Here is a 20,105-nt window from a genome sequence, read left to right on the forward strand (position 1 = left end):
GATTTAACGTGTACATGATGTAAGGGTATTCATACAAAAGTCTATCCATTTTAGTATCGTGTATATTGGATAGACGCAAGCTAAACCTATTCACCGGAGGAGGTGTCACTCGCTATCGCGTATGGGCATTATTGGAGCGGCCAACAATACACGTTTGTGCTGCAATCATGTATGTTGCTCAATAAAGTCGGGGTAGTGTTGTGGCGAAGTGCTTTCTCAGAAATAAGAGAATGGATCAAGCAAGGGGTCACTATCCCGAATTAGCGACAGTACCAAGTGGTAAGGGAGGATGAGTTCACTTAGGGGATATGGGATATACCATGTACAGGTGCTATGTGTTTACAAAAGTGACTTACTATTTGTATTGAAATTGAGTCCAAAGCACTATAGGCGCTGCTGCGTCAGACTCTCCCACTCCAGTACCTGATCCGCCCGAAATCGAGGCTGCAATTGCGCCAAAGAGAGATGCTCCTGCGTCAGGTAAAGCGCCGGCGAAGAAACGCGTGAAACAGACATCTACAGAGCAGAAGGCCGCAAAGCCTTCTACAAAGAAGACGAAGAAGATGACGAAGAAGCAGCTTGACAAAGAAGCAGCAGATCGCCGTCAAGAGCTCTCGTCGTTCGGTAGAGTGTGGGGAGGCGAAAACGCCCAAGGTACCGCTTCGTTTCAGTGCTGATGCCTATAAAGATCTAGCTGGGTATTTGTAGCAAACGATGGACTTCGTGCAGATCCCCCTCAGACAAATCAAGAACCTGCTTCCATGAGCACTGACAAGAATGGTATAAGAACCCGATAAATGCTGACGTTATGCTAAGCTGACACTGTCGTAATGATTTTTAGATAATGCTGACAACGGAGGACAAGCTAACGCTGACACGACAGGTATAGTCGACTGTTTTTATGCTGACTTGATCATACGCTGACGTGGTGTGTATACAGAAAATGTTAATGCTGACTTGGTAGCATCTGCTTATTCTGACCCTCCAGGTAAAGCATTGCTGATTTTTTATATGCTGACGAATAGGTTTGCTAATTCCAAGTGTGGGTTATTGTAGCTATTGATGATGCCAATAAATCTCCAGTCGGACATATGGATGGTGATGTGGATTTAGTCATCGCCGGTAGCAGCGATGGCGAAAACAGTGACTACGTTTTCGATGAGAGTGATGGGGATGATTCTGAGTCTGAAGGTGATACTGGCGACACGACCCGAGACGACGACGGAGTGACGATTCCGCCTGCAACAGTCAGTTTGTCTCAATTTCGAGGAATCGAATTCGCGGTGATGGAAGCCACTGATCCAAACCTCGTATTGGGAGAAGGTGAAGATTTTCTAGATTCGGATGGAGAAGGGAGTGATAATTTGGTGGAGACCGCTGGAACATTTGTGGATGAAGAATCCAGCGAGACTGAAGATACAAACGAGTCAGTCGCAGAAGAGGTCAGTCGTATGATCGGCCTTAAGAAGTCAGCTGAAATTGATGATATGCGGTTGCGCGTTCAAGGTGTGTATTGTTGTTTTTGTTGTGGAGCCCAGGAGAGTTTATCTAACGGACATTATGCTGACAGGGTCGTCTGAGATTTATGACAACACTCAACTTGCTGCCATGGCACAAGATGGCTGGACTGCTCTACCGGACGATACAACAACGCCTGTCACTAATGATGCTGGTGTAGACAAGATGTACGACGGGTACTGTGGGTCCTCACAAGGCGTCATAGCTGCTACACAGTCACCTATCGACCTCTTCTACTATTTCCTGCCCAAATCGTTCTGGCGGCATGTTGCAAGCGAATCTAACCGGTATTGGAAGCAAACGCTTCAAGCACGCCTCGAGAAAATGGTACAGCAAGAAGGAAAGGTGATGTACCGGCTTCAGAAGAATAAAGAAAAACTGAGAAAGCGCCGGATGAAATTGGATAAGATTCTGCCGCACGAAGTTGTTCAATGGGTTGGGCTGATGTTGGCCCATGCCTTGAGTCCTCGAAAGTCGTTTGAGATGCACTGGAATATGGCCGAGGATGGTGTAATTCCTGCAGGAACATTTGGAAAAGCTATGTCTCGAGACCGTTTTCAGCTCATTACCAGATTTCTGCATTTTACTGACAACGAAGATCCTGCGGCTTCTAGTGATAGGGGCTGGAAAATTCGTTCGGTGTTGGCAGCGGTGGAAACCACATTCAAGGAGGGGTATGTCTTGGGTTCAAGAGTGGCCGTTGATGAAGGTATGTTACCTTCGTTCAATCGGCGTAATCCGACACGCATGTACATGAAGGACAAGCCTCATAAGTGGGTAACCAAGTGCGTCATGACGTGCTGCGCCGAGTCGGGCTACTGCAAAAGGTAATGCTGACATAGTCACGATAAATTATTGAAGCTATGCTGACTTAGAATATATTATTTGATGCATGACAGAGTTGAAGTCGACGTTGGACGAAAGAAGGACAAGGAGGGTGCTCAATCGATGGACACAAAGAGCGGCCCGGCGGCCGTCATACGAAATATTGCGAGTGTTTTCCGTGGACTCCCTTACCAAGGAAGGCGCCTCGTGGTTACAGATCGGTTTTATACTTCTGTGCCACTAGCGCAACAACTGCGGACTATGGGCTTCAATTTCGTTGGGACTACACAAAAGAATCGAAAAGGGTGGTGTAAAGGGGTTAGGTTTCCTTTCAAGAAGCGACCAGCAAACTTTAAAAGGGGCTCCTTCAAAATAGCGATCGCTAAAAGCAATCCGGGTCTAGTGGCGCTGGGCTGGGCTGATAACAGATCGGTTTACTTCCTGGCATCCCAAGTTGGAACAGAGATGACGAGTGTTCAGTGCCGTGAAAAAAATGGAGAGCAGAGCACTGCTCCATGCCCGGGGATTGTTGCAGAATACCAGCGCTTCATGGGTGGTGCTGATCGCCATGATCAATTGCGACCTCAGTCGTACTCTATGCAATTAGCAGCAAGGTAAATGCTACCCTGACAATGTCAACTTATGGTCTCTAATTTATAATGTTCGGTATACCAGATTTTAGAATACTACAAGAGTCTTTTCCTTGGGCTATTAGACATGGCTATGGTGAACGCGTACATTGTACATTCGCTGTTGTGGAAAAACAGAGCAAGAAGAAGATGTCGCATTACGTGTTCTTGGCAAGAATGCACAAGCAACTTATCCTCCAAACACAGACAGCATTTACAGAGACAACCGGATTATCTCGACCTACTACTACAGTTACTGAACAAGTTACCATACATGGCGGGCATGCACTAGTTCAAATGGCAGATACGCGCATGAACAACGGTGTCCAGGGGCTGAGACAGCGCCAGTGTAAGGTCTGCTTCTGCTACAAGCCTGAAGGTAAGCGGCGTGGGGGAACATCGACATTCTATTGCCCAAAGTGTTCGGAGGACAAGAAGGGTGTGGTGACGCTTTGCAACAAAGTCCGAGGGCATCCAGCAAACGAAGGAATGACGTTTGCACAGATATGGCATAATCTGTGGCAGAACGGTAAGTTTTCGCCAAAGGAGAGGCACATTCGGGACCGTAGTATTGCCAGCCCGTAGCTAACCTTGTCAGTACATGTACCTTCACAATATCAACCATTTATTGGCACCGTATCAGCACATGCATTCGCCTCTGTTAGCTCTCACTTGGCCATCCAGTTACTGCCACTATGCCGCTACAGTTTGCACCGCTGCTTGGGGTCTAGTTGGGGGAAGGAGGGAGATGTTTGTCTGTGATGCGTGTGTTTGTGGTTGTCTCCAAATTTAGAGCTTGCAGTTGATTGGAGAATTTTAAATCCGCTGATCACACCATCCCCTTCTGCGGAATAATTACCAAGGAGGCTAGCTACATTCGTTGTTAATTGGAGTCGACCGAGGCAGAAACGATGATTGGCTGAAGGCCAGGCACTTCAACTTTATGGTATGCATGAGACGTCCCTGGGCGGCAGAAATCAATGACAACTTTTTTGAGAAGGCACCTTCGGTGCAAGATCCACTTGTATTCTACTATTTCGTCGCCTTGAGCATTTCAACCGCTGGTAACGCAGGGGTACCCACCCTAATTAAAGCATTAGACGGCAACCAGAAGACGTGGGTCATTCCGGGTTTCTAATGCCTGCGACTCTTTCTAGCAGCAACTTGATATATGCCTTGCTTGTAAAGCCGAGGCTGTTTCAAGCTGCAGCTTGATATTTTTACGCGCAGTAGGCTCCGTTTCAGAGTTCTCTGTTATTTTCGCGCACAGGTAGGCAGGCATCTATACTTCCTTTCATCTGTGTGACGGCAGTAATACCATCGCCAAGACAACGAGGGTCAACCGCAAACACCTTTTAAGCAAGTGCAAGGAACCCACCCACCTCTAGTCCCACGCCATGACGACGAGCTTAGTAGGGGAGGATGGTAGCCTCTCGAAACCAACCACTGGTCCAACGTTGGAGACTATTAAGCTTCCCCGAGGGGGCGTCGTAGCCTGTACGTCTATCGGTCCTGTTCAGCTCGGAATGCCCCCCGAAACAATCAAGGATTCCATGAAACTCGGTCTTCCTGTACCACGACACTACATCGTACCATCTGAGCCCTTCACTAAGACCCTAGGAGCCAATATGGGCGTCAATGTGGCCGAATTTGAGTTCCCGGCCTACTGCAACTTCTTCTTCAAGCGACAATGTGTAAACCTCATTGTGACTTCAGCTGATGTAGAATCACGAATCCGCCAGGTATTTCAGGAGACGCTTTTCGGTCCCGCGGATCTTGATTTACGCAATGACTTCCCCCAAGCTACGCCTATGGAACAGTTCCCTGACTTAAGAAAGGAGCTCGAGTACTTTCGTAAGTTCGGTGACACCCTCATTACGCTTGACATGCTTTTAACCTTCACCCACTTCGATGCCAACGGTGAAGCAATAGTAACGCAACCTGGAGCAGTCAGTGATACCCCACCACTTATAATTCGCAAGGGGAACGGATGCTTTACTATCGTTGACGGAGAACACGGAAGTGTGACTTTAGAAGACGCCGTCGATCTCCCACCACCGCCAGCGAATGCGTTAATTTCTCATCTCGACTCATTCTACCCGCCGGCATTTGGTGTGACGGTGCTAGGCAACTCGCACGGCTTCGATCCTAATGGCAAAACCTCTGGTTATGTTCTTTGGATCAACCATCGTGGCATTATGATCGATCCACCGCCATTTTCGTCGTCCATTTTGAGCGCTAACAATATTCCAGCGCTCATGATCGACGGTGTTATCCTTACGCATTGCCATGCTGATCACGATGCAGGCACCTTTCAGAAGATCTTGCAGGAAGGTCGCGTCGCCCTCATCACCACAGACACTATTTATCGGTCGTTCCTGCGCAAATACTCGGCTCTGTCAGGTTTCGAGCCCAGTTTTCTGGAACGTGTACTCGACCATCGTCTTGTACGTATCAATGACCTGACCCAGATCCGCGGTGCTGAATTCCGCTTTTTTTACTCGCTGCACTCTATCCCGTGCGTAGGCTTTGAGGTTACATACGGTGACAAGAAGATCGCTTTCTCCGGTGACCACCTTAACGACGTAGACAAGATCCACCAGCTCGAAAGTGAAGGTGTTCTTTCACCTGCCCGAGCTCACGAGCTGCTGAATTTTCCCTGGCACTGCGACGCTATCTTGCACGAAGCAGGTGTGCCCCCTATCCACACACCGCTGAAAACGCTCATGGCACTTGATGATGTCGTCCGAAAAAAAGTGTACGTGGTGCACACGGCGGCCAAGGATCTACCCGATAACTGTGGGCTCCGTGGTGCACCTGAAGGTGTTCATAATACGATCACGCTTGACGTACCTAAGCTACCAGAGAATGCAGGGGCTCTGGAGATCCTAGATCTCGTTAGGAAAGTGGATCTGTTTGCTGAGCTCACACTTAACCATGCGTACGAGATCCTGCAGATGGCCCGGAAAGTGGAGTATGCTAAAGGTGCCGTTGTTAGCAGGATGGGTAACGTGGGTGATACTTTCTTCATTATTATCGTGGGGGAAGCTCAGGCTGTGTATAAGAAGGAGTCACCGCCGACAGCAGAGGGTGCAGTGGTTAACTCTTTGCCACTTGAAAATACCCCTAAACCGATAGCACGCGGCCGAGAGAACAGTACACATCGGCGAGTGTCCATGCTGTCGTTGGCGAAGCAGTACCGACCAGGCGACTACTTTGATCTTCAGTCACTGCTGACTCCGAACTGGGCGCTTCCGTTTGATATGGTAGCAAGCACAAAGCTGTCACTGCTCGAGTTCAATGCTCTTGATTTTAACTGGTTCCTACGACGTACGTCTTCTTTCGAGCGTATCCAGCAGCTCGCGCAGAGTCGACTCTACTTCTCCTACGACATCGTTGAGAGTAACCAGGTTTTTCGACGACTGACATCTGCTCAACGGACTGCGCTTGAGATCATTTTGCGCCCACGCGACGTGACCGAGGGGCAGATACTTTGGAGTTTGGGGGACAAATGCTCTAGCGCCGTTATCGTCGACAAGGGGCAGTTCCTACTCAAGATTGCACCGGTATCTTCGACTTCCAGCTCACCCGTAAGGAACAACTCAGCCAGTGGTCCGTCACGGTCACGACCATCGTCTCCCGGCCAAACTCTGTCGCTCATCACTAGAAAATCGCTAAACGTACGTGCATTGTCTGTCCAGCCGCTGAGAGTATCCCGGCACTAATTCGTGTTTAAAAAAATGTAGCGAGTAATCCCGATGGACTTGAGCCTCGTAAGCAGCACCTCAAACAGCAATAGCAGCAAAACTTGTGATGCGCTGCAGGAGGTGACACTCAGCCATGGCGGCTTCGCTGGCGACGTGGATCGACTCACGTCCGCGGAGGACACAACGCACGCGACGTCGCTGGTCTGTACACGTGCAGGATCTGTCTTCGTTATCCAGAAGCACGACCTGCAGATTTTTCTCATGGAGAACCCAGGTCTGCTCCTCAGTCTTAGCGGCAGAGTCTTCGTCAGCTAGAGGTGGTTAAGTATTAATAAAGCTACAGTTATTAATAAATTAAACCTCCAGATTCACGTACTACACTACATTACTACTGCAACGTTACATGTACAGTCGTGCACCTCGTATTCGGCGGGGTGGACCATATACTGTCTACGAGCTGCGAAAATTTATAGAGGGACAGATGGAATCCAAATGTACTACTTTGTATTACCTTAATTAAGTACAAATCTCAAATCCATCTTCGACACAATACCAGTGTGATTCCAACAGTTTCGTATGGTCATTGTCGATACGTCTTGCCAACCTTCTGAGCACCACTTCATCGCTGTATAAATATTGATGGGGGTATACTTCTCGCCTTTGTAAAACATGTCCAGCTCGGCCTCCTGCTTCTTAGCACGGTAGTGGTCCTTGAGACATTTAATAATCCCTTGGTCCATTGGCTGCAAGGCAGCGGTTGTGTTGGGAGGAAGCTTGTGAACAACGACGTTAGTTAACTCAACAGGTTCGTCGTTATGAGACGACACGTTGTCTACGAGCAACAGTACATGCCGCTGTTGATCTGCCATGCTCTCGTTGAGCTGCTTCAGCCACTCACAATACTTGGTGGCGCTGGGTAGCTGTATCCCTTCACGCGAGGCAATGCTGGTGACGATGGCACCTGTGGCGGTGGCGTTGCCGTGCCATCGCTTGTAGGCCTCGATCCGCTTCATGAGATACTCGTCGGACGAGCGCTGCGAGGCCGTGCAAAACCTTTTGCGGAGAGAGTGAGCATTCGGGACGCTTTAGAATGCCTTGGAGGGTGGAGTGCTTTACGCGGGCTTGAAATTCTTGTGTGGCCCACTGAGTGAGCTGAGACAGCGTCCAAGATGGCTCTGTGGCTGCCTTCCTGCACAATGTTTGCTTATTGGCGAGATTCAGCGTAGAATAGGCGGATGGGCGACGTGCCATGGCGTTTTGCGACAAAATTTATAATGTGCTGTTGTATGGTGAAGTGATTGAGCTGATACATCGTGGCGGAAGTGCGGCGTTTCATCCCTCCTCAAGGAGGGGAATACCATTGAGGTTATTTGGTCCAAAGGAGATGGGCAACTCATTTGCGCAATGCATGTGGCGCAATCATTAGATTGTCCAGGTTATTAAGCCATACCGGGGCCGAAGACGAGGTGCACGACTGTATTAGTACACGTATTATAAGTGTTGTTGTAATACCTGTCCGTTAGTACTGTAGATCCAAATTTATTTAGGTACCGGTAGCTGTTTTAAGAGCTCTGTCCAAATATCTGTGTTTTGGCTGCCGATATTTTCTGCTCTTGAACATGGTAGTCAAATAAATTGCCGGTACCTGTGTCCAAGCACCACACTAATTTATTCTAATAAACCTATCTAAATTCATACTTACCCATCTGATAGATTGTACATCGTGAGAGCTCAGGCTGAGGGCCTGCGCCGAGCGTGGCGCCATGCCCACGCGGAAGTGCTAAATGTGAGATGCTATCCTGCTACTGTGAGATGCTACTTGCTACAGTCTGCCAGTGTCCAGTGCCAGACGTCATTGCCACAGCCCAAGACACTGGCAATACCAGTACTACCGATCCGACCTACAATCCTACGCGTGTCTATGCAGTTGTACTGCATCCCTGCGTACCGGTCTGCAACGCGCTCACGTGCGAGCTGCGTGCGGAAGATACCAAGGACTGTATGAAGGACGTCATTGGTGGCGGTGAGCAACTGCAACTGCGTTGCAGGTGATGGTGAAATACTAAGCTTTTTATCGACTATCTTAGGTTGAGTATGTGCTAATCTAACTTTGCGGAACATGGAGGCTCAGGTGCTTAGCAGCTCTCGCTCACAACTGCTTTTGCTGTGCTGCGCGCACATCGAGTGAGAGGCAGCAAGCACCAGAACTCCGTGGTCCTGTCGTGGTACTTTTCCCGACACTCACGTGTCCTACACTCTAATTCCTATTGCTCTACGCCTACTGCCCTACAAGTCTGTGCCAATGGCACCTACTCTACGTAGTGGTAGAAGGTCGGAGAACCCGGTGACGCGCCATGCGTCACCTCAGGTTATGAGCCCAATCAGGGCGCAGCGATCGACTGACGTGGACTCTGGTGTGGAAAACAGACAAGAAGAAGTTTTGACGAATCAAGGAGAAGACTCCCCGGGATTGGTCGAAAGACTGAATGGTCCGGATGATGCGACATTATCGCAGTCTGATGCTGAGCGACTAATTCGCTCATTGGTCGGAATTACTGGTGGGCGCCCATTGCTACGAGTGTTGCTCGAAGGTATAACACAATCGAAGAAACAGAGCCAGCTGAAACCCCGCCCCCTCCGCCACCGCCACCGTCGAGCCAAGGATCCGCTGGCAGTAGACGAAGCTACACGAGCCGAGGAGAGAGCAGCTTGGACAACATGAACCCTGGTGGTCGGTACGATGACAAGGAGCTGTCCGATCACACCAAGGCGTTGCGCAACTCTGCTATCGTCGTGCTGCCTAAGCTTCATAAGAAAGAAGACTACAAGGCGTGGCGAAGCGAGGTGCCGTTGCACTTCAAAACGCGCTCGCTGGGCGACATTACGTAGGGAGGAGAGCGATATGACGAAGAGGAAGGTCTACGTCGCCCCAAGTATCATGAGTGGTTTGCGACGCAAAAGAACAAGGCGTTCTCCGCGTTCGCCCTATCTCTATCTGTGGACTTACGAGTTACGTTCAAGATCGACGAGATAAGAGACAGCATGGATGCGGCAACAATGCTGTATTCAACGATTACTAAACACTTGGAGGCTGGAGACGGCATCAATCCTGACTACTTGCTACAGGACTTGGTGACTCGCCGATTACAATTGAACGAGTCCGTTACAGCGTATGTGGAGGACATCGGACGAAAGGTGACACTTCTGCGTCAAGGAAATGGTGAATTGAATTATGGCAACATGCAAGCCTACTTCTATCAAACTGCGTGTTGGTATTTCGTGATCTCGCGCGTGAACACGCAGACTGGATTAGCCAACATGACCGACGAGTCCAAAAGCTGTCTGAGGCGTTGTAGCGCCTGCGCTCCGCTGAACATCAGCGTGATTCGCTTCAACAGCAAACGAACAGACCTACAACGCGGACGATGCAAGTCGCGCAGGTTGGTACTGGTCAAGGACGAGGACAGGTTCAAGGCCACGGACATGGACACAACAGTGGAAGTGGATGAGAATCAGGAAAGAAACGCGGGAAGTCCCAGCGTTAGAAAGCAAAGGTTGGAGCTGAGAAGAAGCAGCACACGGCTTGTGCTAACTGCAATGGAGATGGCCAATGGTATGCGGAATGCACTGCGCGGACTGGTATGCAACTCAGACCTGATTTTATCAAGAGACTGAAGGACGAGTTGAAGTACAAGAAGTCTCCGGCTTCTCTCATTAACTCGGTGAGACGAGTTGGAGTTACCCAGTCTGACAGTGAGCAACGAGCCCTGTTCTCGGGTCTCTCATTGTGTGCGACGACAAGACTGGCAAATTACGAGGGTAACAATGGTGGGGGGCGTCGGCTGCACACGTGTCTCCCGTGTATTCCGCGACAGGACCTGCGAGCAGTGAGGCTGGAGATGAGAATCTGACTGGAGAGGTGAATATGTCGGCAGTCGGACTCGAGTCCACGTGTACACATGCAGTACGCCCGAACGTGCCAACGACACCGCAACAACTGCAGCTGAGAGCTCCTGTTAACCATATACAAGGTGGAGAACAAGAACAAAAGGATGGACAAGTACATACAGGACACCAAGAGGTGCAACTTGCTGTGCCAGCGGCGATGCAAAGCCAGTGGGAGAGTGTCCAGTCGCTTGGTCCACCTCTTGCCTTAGGAACTGCACTGTATTACCTGGGTCAAGGACTGATGCAGAGCTCGCAAGGACCTAATTTTTACTATGGTACAGCAAAGATGGACTACAAGTGGGTCCACCTGTGCCGGGGGATGATCATGGTGGACCTAAAGTTGAGCAACGTGGACGTCAAGGACCTGAAAAGATTACGGGTGTGGATATCAGTCCAACATGAGTCCTTATGAGCTAGGACGCAGTGGATTTAAACAAGGACGAGCTGACTACCACTACGAGGATGGAGCCGCTCATCTCCCCGGAACTTCCAACGAGGAAGATCACCGCAACGTGGGTGGAGCCGCTCACCTCCCCGGAGCTTCCAACGAGGAAAGCCACCTCAACGTAGATGGGGTCGCTCACCGCCCCGGAACCTCCAGCAAGGAAGACCACCGCAGCCTGGAAGAAGTCGTTCACCGAGAGGAAGATCACCGCGGCGTATGCGTTCACCTTTGCGTTGGTGTTCACCACCGCGTGGTCGCAACTGATCTGCTCATCGTGAGCCACGAGTAAACAACCAGCCACCAAGTCACTATGGCCCCCAGCCGCAAGAGCCGTGGCGTAGTGGAACATCACCTGCGCGTGGTCCACTACTGAATGATCGTTTTTGTCGAGACGATTACCAACGTCGGAACTTGTCGCCAAGTCGTCGTGGAAACTCGTCCCGTCGCTGCAAAAATCGTGGGAATGATGGTGCCGGTGGAATTCGGCAGGTGAATGCTGTTGGTCGAAACCAAGGAAAGCAATCTGATGACTCAGATTGGGTGGAGTGGATTTTGGATTCCGGCTCTCAGGTGAATGTCTGTGGAGGCTTGTCTCTATTTACTACCATTCGAGAAGACCGCACCAGTCGGCTTGACTTTGCAATGGAACATCTGAACATGCAACTATGTGTGGATCTGTTTTGCTACGCATTGTAAGCTAGGCAACTGGAGAACAAGAAGATCGCCTCCTCGAGGACATGTCTACACTCCTAATGCAAAGGTGAACATTATCAGCCTGGGTCACCAGCAGACGGCTGGGAAGTACAAGTTGCTGTGTTCAGATGATCTGCAGTCAGTTTGGCTTTCAAAGCTAGGTATTTCGTTGAAGTTTACCATGCGTGACAATATCTACCAATTGAAGGCAGAGCGAGTGTCAGGGGTTATGGTGATGGCAGCACGCAAATAAGACATGGACAGCAGAAAGACGATGGAGTTGCTGCGCCAAGGGTTCGCTCACATGAGTATGGATACTGTGAGAGAGCTGTCAAATAAGCTCGATGTCGGAGTAAAGATTAATGCACAAGGTCTGAGCTCCTACGAGTGTGTTGCGTGTGCTGCTAGCAAGACTAAACGGATGAACTATGCGAGGATTCCTGAACGGAATTCTGAACCACTACAGATGTTGATGATGGACATATGCACGATGAATGAGCCGACAGAAGGTGGTGCAGCTATGTTCCTGCTAACCATTGATGACGCTACTCGCTTCAAGTGGGCGTACCTACTCGAACGAAAAAGCTCGGCTACACTGTACATCAAGATTTTGCTGCATCAGCTTCGGACTCAGTTTCCCAAGCTCACTGTCCGGAGACTGCACTCTGATCAAGGTGGCGAGTTTACCAGTATTGCACTGAGAGATTACTGCATTGAGCATGGGATGGTGCAGCAGCTCACGAATGCTTACTCGCCTCAGGGGAATGGTGTGGTGGAGCGAGCGAATGGCACCGTTTTGCCTCGCATCCGTGCAATGCTAACCGCTACACATCTTCCTAACATGTTATGGGGAGAAGCACTTCTACATATCATTACGACGCTGAATTGGCTACCAACTAAACCGCTAGGACTGGTCTCGCCATACAAGAAGCTGTACAGTGTGACACAGCTGCGGGCTTGGGGATGCTTGGCACATGTGCGTGTCCCTCCTGAGTCCAAACAAAAGAAGGGAAAATTGGAGCCGAGAGCACGATTATCTCTATTACTTGGTTATAGTCATGATACCAAGAGCTACAAATTTCTGGATTTGAAGACAGCTCAAGTCGTGACTGCACGTGAACGAAACACGTGATTTCACGAGGAGTTTACAAGTGACGGCACGTACGTAAAGCAGCTCCTGGAGAATTCATTTCATGATGGTGATCATCAGCTGCCCGATAGAGTTCCGGTGGCACGCATCAAGGCTAGTATGGAAACGTACCTGCCTGAGTCTGCGAATGTGACGAATCAGCTTGAGATGGTAGCGATACATGATGACCTGCAGGACAAAGAACATGAGTCCAGTGGGAGTGCGAAAGACGACTTACCTGAAGAACAGAGAGTAGAGTCGCCAGCCGGTGCTGCTGCACCAGTTGAAGTTGCTACGAATGACGAGACGAAGGAGCCATCTGCGGCACCCAAGTCCAACAAGCGACGAAAACGAAAGACGCGAAACAAACTCGAAACGGTAAAGAAGGTGACGAAAGACTTTGAGATTCGAGATCCTCCTGTTCAACCTTGTCTCAAGCGACCTCGACAGACGCAGAAGCCAAATGTACGGCTTCTTGACTATGTGGTGGGCAATGTGATGTCTATTAATATGGACATTGAGATACCGACGACCTACCAGCAGGCGCGTCGAAGTAAGCATTGGCTTCAGTGGAAGGCAGCGCTTGCTGAACTACAGTCTCTGAAGCGACATAAGACATGGAAATTGGTGCCACGTGCGGCAGTCAATGGCGTCAAGGTTATTACGTGCAGATGGGTGTTCGCTGTTAAACGTGAAGGGCGAGGGCGTGTAAAAAGGTTCAAAGCTCGTCTCGTGATTCATGGCTTCAAACAACGATTGAGCGTGAACTACAGTGAGACCTATGCACCAGTAATCCGGTTTGAGACGATCCGTGTCGCCATCTACTTCGCAGTTCAACGAGGATGGGAAGTTCTCCAATACGATGTAAAGACTGCGTTTCTTTATGGGGATCTCGATGAATTGATCTTCATGGAGCAACCGCCAGGCTTTCAAACGGATAAGTCAGAGTTTATCTTCAAGCCCTTGAAGAGCCTATATGGACTTAAGCAAGCACCGAACGTATGGAATCGAACTCTACATGCCAAGTTGCTGACACTAGGGCTTGAGCGACTGGAGTCGGGCTACGGCTTGTACGCGCTGAAGAAGGATGAAGAAGTGACTATGCTCCTAGCTGTAAACGTGGACGACCTATTGCTAATGGGTCCACGTGAGCTGTGCGCTCATATTGCAGCCGCGCTGCAAGAAACCCTTGAGCTGGAACCCTGAAGTACTTAGTAGGTGTGGAGATCTTGATCAACCGACCCAGTCGGCAGATTGTCTACTGCCGGAAACAGTACGTTCTTGAAGTACTCAAGCGATTTCACATGGAGCCGTACAATGGGTGTACTACGCCTGAGGTTCCGACACCCTCAAATGCGGTTATTCCTGCTACCTGCCCTACCGAGAGCTGGTTGGTGCGCTTCAGTATCTTGTAAGTATCTCAAGACCTGACATCGTACACGTAACCAGACATCTCGGGAAATACCTAGCCAGCTACGACCATACTCACTACGCGCAAGCCAAGCGGGTATTGCGCTACCTGCAGGCTACACGTGACTTTGGTCTTGTGATGGATATTGCATCAGCAAGTGACCTACGTGTGGGTTGCTATTCGGATGCTGACTATGCTAATGATCCCGTTGATCGTCACAGCATCAGTGGATACGTGACGACAATGGACGAAAATGTTGTCTCCTATGCATCAAGGAAACAAGAAATTAATGCTCAGAGCACATGTGAAGCTGAGTACGCTGCAATGGATGAAGCTACAAAGGACTTGCTGTGGCTTGCAGGGCTCTGCCGAGAACTCACGTGGAAACACGCATACTCGGAGATAGCCAGGGAGCCATCTCTCTAACGACTAGGCCCGGCAAGCACAGCAAGCAAAAACACATTGACAACAAATACCACATAATGCGGCGGAACGTGGAGCTAAAACGAGTCATTACGTAACACATCGGAACGGAGGACATGGTGGCAGACATCACGACTAAACCACTTGCGGTGGTCAAGTTTTCTCGATTCCGAAAAAGGCTGAAGGTACTGCCTATTGTGGCAAACAGTGACATGGCCGCTACTGTAAATGAGAAGGCTGCATCTGCGTCAGCTGCGATGCATGATACCCTGACTGCGTCACCTCCGATGCGGTCAAGTGCGACGGATTAAGACATTACTGACGACGATGACATGTAACAGATGCGCCCTATTAGAGTCCGGACTCTATATATTAGTGCCACTCGAAAGTGACAGAGAGGACTTTATACGGGTAAGGACTTTATTGGTCTGACTCTTTCTAAGCGTTAATTTCTATATACAGTAGGTCCTTGCAACTCTTATAGGTTCCAGTATCTCCAGCTTGCAAGTAAGGCGTGAGGCCACCCAGGCACAACACTTTTCGAAGAGCACTTAGCCTTCACGGCCTCGATATGTGGGCTCTCATGCTGTCCCAAACCAAGCATTTACGTTCACCGTGCATCACCAATGGAATAGCCACATCAATCCACTTCTTGAGCAGCTCGCTATCAACCCAAGCTCGGGGTTGGTGTGCCACGAAAAGTGGCCCTGACTTTGTTTTCAAAAGACGGTGAATATTTTCATTTCCAGACCAAACGTGGGGGCAACTTTCGGCCTGTTGCCGGAAAACTGTTCCTCTCTGTATAATGAATGGTCAGTAAATTTGTAATAACAGGTTTGATAGTTTGTAAAAGGACTCTATTCGGGAGAGGTTTGTATTTAATAGTGCAGGCATGTAGCACCCCACAGGACACGATTCGGAAGGGGGATTTTATTCGGGCGCATCCGTTAGTGTGCCTGTGTGCCGACTGGTTGAACTAGTACCCTGTGGTTGTACCACAACACTAGCATGCAATCAACTGCGCTGGACTACGGACATGTGCGATTCGAGTGGGAGACTAAGCAGCTAAGCCAATTACGGTGGTGGTGGCTATCATACGACTATTCTCAGTGGGGGTGTATGCGCGTGAAGCGATGTGATCGCGTCGATTCGGCACTACATCGCCGAGATCAAGTGGAAGCGTGAGATGCTATCCTGCTACTGTGAGATGCTACTTGCTACAGTCTGCCAGTGTCCAGTGCCAGACGTCATTGCCACAGCCCAAGACACTAGCAATACCAGTACTACCGATCCGACCTACAATCCTACGCGTGTCTATGCAGTCGTACTGCATCCCTGCGTACCGGTCTGCAACGCGCTCACGTGCGAGCTGCGTGCGAAAGCTACCAAGGACTGTATGAAGGACGTCATTGGTGGCGGTGAGCAACTGCAACTGCGTTGCAGGTGATGGTGAAATACTTAGCTTTTTATCGACTATCTTAGGTTGAGTATGTGCTAATCTAACTTTGCGGAACATGGAGGCTCAGGTGCTTGGCAGCTCTCGCTCACAACTGCTTTTGCTGTGCTGCACGCACATCGAGTGAGAGGCAGCAAGCACCAGAGCTCCGTGGTTCTGTCGTGGTACTTTGCCCGACACTCACGTGTCCTACATTCTAATTCCTATTGCTCTACACCTACTGCCCTACAAGTCTGTGCGAATGGCACCTACTCTACTTAGTAGTAGAAGGCCGGAGAGCCCGGTGACGCGCCATGCGTCATCTCACTAAATCATAGCTTCACATACAGAGGGTGGCAAGGTGCAGACTTATGGCGAGGACACGTAATGGCAAAGAATACATTAACAACTTGTGACGAATAAACTAGGAGGCCCCTGGCCGGGGCCAGGCTGGCCCCCATGCCCAGGAGGTTATGCGCTTCTTCTCTTTCAGCGCTTCCGTCTTGCGAGCCTGTGTGTGTACTGAAAAGACCGCTGCATGTAATGTTTTTGAAGATCGACGCTGTACTGACTGTAGTTTGTCCTTAAACCCCCTTAACGACACTGTGGTGTTTCCGAGCGCAGATCGCCGTCATAGGCGCCTTTCGTGCAACTTCCTCCTTATCTGCATCCGTTCTGAAATAAACATCGTTGCCCAAAAGAAGTAGGAGCTGCACCTATTTCTTTTTGCCGAGGTAATCTCGGCACCTCGTTTTTCATAGAGTACTTCAGAGAAAAATAGATAAGGGAAACGACCAATTTGGGGCCGGTTTGCACGAAGTGTCTTTAGGACGGAGCTGTGAGAACACTGGTGAAGAAGAGCACAAAATATGACAGGTCCTGAAAGCCCGCGTTTTGCGCTTTCTAGGAAGGCTGAAACCTCATTGAGTATTGTCGTATTCGAGGCCGCGATTCAAACCGACGGCTCGAAATGCGACCTAGATCAGTTAGAGGCCGGAATTTTGACTTGCATTATGTATGCTTTGTAGCTCGCCATCGAAAGGGCTAGGATAATCGTTATATGACATATTTGGGCTTGCGAAACATATTGGATAGGTTATTTATTCTCAAGGCTGTAACCACTTTTATAAAAACGCCACAAACGGGAAAGCTCTCCACGGCGCACACGACACGGCACGGATCGCCGGCCTCTCTGGGCCCGCGAAGACGCCTTCGCCTCCCCACGCGCGTCACACACCTGCCCAAGGGATGTGGCTCGAACCCCCTGTATTCCGCTGCTCCAAGGCCCCCTCCTGTGATGTGCTAGTACCCGAAAGGGCGGGGGCCATGCTGTCAAATTCAAAAGCGCAAGAAAGCGCACGAGAATCGACGGTAGCGGGGCAGTTAATGTCGCTCTCGTTTTGGTAAGTGATGTAATTCTTCGGTTGCAAACACGTCAGCTAACCATCCACTTTATTTGCTATGCAGCCCACACGCCTACACTAGTACGGACTCGATGATCTCAGTAGCACAGTCAGTCGTCGATGGGGCTGGATTTGGCTGTCGGCGTTTCTTCGTAGAATGAGCGGCAATGGAAGCTTGAACTTGCTGCAGCACCTCGTGAGTGAGAAGGCGCCCACCAACAGAGACCCGCTTCCGCTTCTTGTCGTCGTTCTTGCGCGGTGCAGCCGGTAGTTTTAGAATCTCACCCTCAACGACAGCTCGCATTTGTAGCCATGTGGCAAGCTGCCCGTGCCGCGGAGCGCCATTGCGGGAAAAGTTTTCCAGGCGTGCGCCCATCTTAACTAGCGAAAGTGGATACAATCCGCAGGCCTTAAAACCCCTCGAGACGTTGCGACCCACCTTCGCTCCTTTCCACGCAAGGCAAGACACCTGGATAGCATCATCTTTGCTGATATTGAAGTAGCCATTGTCGTCTTCTTCTACCAGTTCGCTGATGAGTTTGCGAATCTTGCTCTTAAGTGTTGCGAATACAGCTACATCGAGGGGCTGGAGAAGGTGGGCTGCATTTGGAGGGAGAAAAACCAGCATCACATTCAAATCTGCAGTAGTGTCGACCACTGAAGCTGAGTGGTGAGATCCACACCCGTTCAGAATTAGCAACAGCGGGCGTGGCGTAGAGCAAGGCACTGATTGTGCGAAAAGCTTAAGCCATTCTTCAAAGAGCCCGGTGTTCATAAATCCCGAAGGAGACGTCGAGACAGTCGACCCAGGGAGGCCGCTGTTTTCCAGCAGCCGGGAGGAAACCGTTTTTCCAGGCACAATAAAAGCTGGTGGCACCGCAAACCCACCAGCATTTCCACATGCAACGATAGTAAGATGGAAGTTAGCAGTAGGCTCACTATTCCACACATTACTTGAGCCACGCACCGCAACCACTTTTTTGCTCTTGAGCTGCTTTTGAAACGCGGTTTCATCCATATTGAACACTCGAGAGCTGTCCAATTTCAGTTCTATCATTAGTTTAGCTAGCGTGTTGAAAAGGGTAGTGAGATCTGCAGGGATAACGCAGCTCCGCTTTAAAGAAAGCGATTCGGCTGTTCGTCCTGTAAGCGCAGGAAAGCGAGACTTGAAGCGCTTGTACCAACCCTCCCCAACATCTTGGTCACAACTCAGCAACGCTATCTCTTGTACCTTGAATATAATGTCAGAGCGGCCAACCGGACGGCCAACCGGACGGCCAACAAGCTGCCGTCCAACAATCCAATCGTAGAGATGCTGCTTGTAACGGGGTACGTAGCACTAAGTGTACCCTGGTTACATGAAGTGTGACACTTCACACTTCAGGAGTATGACATGTCATACTCCGGGATATTTGGTACAAGGTACCAAGGTCATTCAAAACCAACCATTGGTTTAATGACATTGCATTTCTATAGGTAACTGATAGTTTGTATTAACCACAAACTTAACCTACCTATAAATATACTCAGTTTACAATCTACCTTATTTAGGTCACTTCGCTCTCTTTAATTAAGAGGGGACCTGTGAACTGCCGTTCACTGAGAGTTTGTATACTCTCGGAAGATAACTTCCTCTAGCGCAAGGTGCTGTGTGACCCCGTCACACTTGGTAGCACTTGTAGTCAATCCACGCCATCGCGGGTAGACTACCTGAACCTCCGAAGTTCGTTGCCATGGATAGGAACGACTTCTCCCATATGAACGACTCTCAGTTCGAGTCGGTTCGGAAGCTGGCAGGCATCTTCGGGATGGAGGCCCTGCAGAGCCTGGTGGTATCAACACCGGCTGAGCAGCTCGAGCGCGTCAATGCATTCGACGCGTACGAGCAGGGCCTCATCGCGCATGTGCGGGAGAACCTGCAGGCTCCGGCGGCGGGAGCAAACCCGCCTCACCCGAAGCCAATACGGCTGAAGGTAAAGCCGTATGAAGGGAAGGAAGGCGAGAACCTTCACTTCTGGGTCCGAGAAGTAGAGCTTGCGATGGACGCGGCTCTGATCTCGACCGAGCAACTGCGTGTTGCTTTTGCACTCTCCAACCTTAGCGGTCGTGCTAAGAGTTGGGTGTACACTCGGGAAGCGACATCCCCTGGATATTTCACATCCTGGGCTCAGCTGTGCGAACAGCTCCGAGCCGCGTTCCTCCCGGCGAACTACGAGTACCGCCAGCGTTCGCGCTTCCTCGCGTGTAAACAAGGAAGACGCGAACTGCACGAGTATGTGCAAGAGATACGGGAGCTCACGGCGTCCCTAGTGGGAAACCCACTCAATGAACACATCAAGATGACTGTGTTCATGGACGGCCTTCGAGTGGGCCCCGCACGCACTCAGCTGTTCCGGGTGCAGGCAAACACCCTTGAAGAGGCGATTCAAGTGGCTCTTCAAGAAGAATACAGCCATCGCCAGGCGCGTACGCCGGCCTCAGCGTGGCCTGGGAGTTCATTGTCGGCTCCCGGTCGAACAAGCCTCAACGGACCAGTTCC

General features: G+C 50.2%; 1 protein-coding gene across 1 annotated transcript; it reads left to right on the forward strand.

The window, feature by feature from the left end:
- Nucleotides 1-4,369: 4,369 nt before the first annotated feature.
- Nucleotides 4,370-6,994, forward strand: PITG_18859 (cGMP-dependent 3',5'-cGMP phosphodiesterase, putative; the record flags this gene model as incomplete). Its single annotated transcript, XM_002997241.1, has 3 exons — nt 4,370-4,826; nt 5,007-6,652; nt 6,719-6,994. The coding sequence occupies 3 exons, from the start codon at nt 4,370-4,372 to the stop codon at nt 6,992-6,994; spliced, it is 2,379 nt and encodes a 792-aa protein (XP_002997287.1).
- Between the last annotated feature and the right edge of the window lie 13,111 nt (nt 6,995-20,105).

This window comes from Phytophthora infestans, genomic scaffold, assembly GCF_000142945.1.
Source record: "Phytophthora infestans T30-4 supercont1.80 genomic scaffold, whole genome shotgun sequence".
Classification (NCBI taxonomy): Eukaryota; Oomycota; class Peronosporomycetes; order Peronosporales; family Peronosporaceae; genus Phytophthora; species Phytophthora infestans.